This window comes from Corvus brachyrhynchos, unplaced genomic scaffold, assembly GCF_000691975.1.
Source record: "Corvus brachyrhynchos isolate BGI_N302 unplaced genomic scaffold, ASM69197v1 scaffold706, whole genome shotgun sequence".
Classification (NCBI taxonomy): Eukaryota; Metazoa; Chordata; class Aves; order Passeriformes; family Corvidae; genus Corvus; species Corvus brachyrhynchos.
The window spans coordinates 91,079-92,147 of NW_008238371.1; the positions used below are offsets into that span (position 1 = coordinate 91,079).

At 65.7% G+C, this 1,069-nt stretch overlaps 1 protein-coding gene across 1 annotated transcript in view; it reads left to right on the forward strand.

Moving 5' to 3' along the window:
• The window catches only part of NOS3 (nitric oxide synthase 3), a gene marked incomplete at its 5' end in the record, with an annotated part of 8,001 nt that extends 6,934 nt beyond the window's left edge, over positions 1-1,067 (forward strand). Inside the window, 2 exons of the mRNA XM_017736305.1 lie at positions 283-508; positions 798-1,067. Coding sequence (XP_017591794.1) covers positions 283-508; positions 798-1,067 — 496 coding nt within the window. The remainder of the gene's footprint in view (positions 1-282; positions 509-797) is intronic.
• Positions 1,068-1,069: the final 2 nt, after the last annotated feature.

Consider the following 1,069-nt stretch of genomic DNA (forward strand, 5'->3'; position numbering starts at 1 on the left):
GGGGGCCAGGGACAGGGGGATGGGGAAACAGTGACATGGGGAAGGGGACATGGGGACAGGTGGTTGGGAGGATCTGGGGACGGGGACTGGGAGCTGGGGATGGGAGGGATGCGGGGGTGTGGGGCATATGGGGACATGGGCACAGGGACACAAGAACATGGTGGCACTGGGAGGCAGGACAAGAGACGGGGACAGTGAGCAAGGGGTTGGGGACGTGGGGACATGGGGAAGGGATGGAGACTGGAGACGTGGGGACATGGGGATGGGGAGATGTGGGGACAGGGGGGGCTGCAGGACAGGGGTGAGCGGGGCTGTAGGGACGTGGAGTGTGGGGACACGAGCACATTGTCCCCCTGCAGGTGGCCCCCTGGGCCCCATGGTGCTGGTGTTCGGGTGCCGCTCATCTGCCCTGGACCACATTTACCGAGAGGAGATGGAGGAGGCGCGGGAGCAGGGGGCCCTCAGCCAGGTGCTCACGGCCTTCTCCCGTGAGCCCGGGACCCCCAAGGTGTGACGGGGACAGGGGTGGGATGGGGATGGGGACTGAGACCGGGATGGGATGGAGACAGACTGGGATGGGCTTGGAGCTGGGGAGGGAGGTATGATGGGGACAAGGACAAGGTGAGGATGGAAATGAAGGGGACAGGGATTAGTGGGGGACACTAAGCCAGCGATGGAGGTGAGGGGCTGGGGACACGGACAGGGACAGGGACAGCACACAAAGGATCAGGGCAAGGATGGGAACCTGGGGACAGGTTGGGTGGGTGCAGGATGCCATCGTCCCTGTGTGTCCCCAGACGTACGTGCAGGACGTGCTGCGGGCGCAGCTGGCGGCCGAGGTGCATCAGGTGCTCTGCCAGCACGGGGGCCACATGTACGTGTGCGGGGATGTCACCATGGCCACCGAGGTGCTGCAGACCGTGCAGCACATCCTGGCCCAGGAAGGCAACATGACACTGGGGCAGGCGGGGGACGTCATCAGCGAGCTGAGGGTAAGGGCTCGGACACGGGGACACCACAGGGGACACACCTGTGGACACCACGGGGGACACCGGCCCCGGCCCTGACA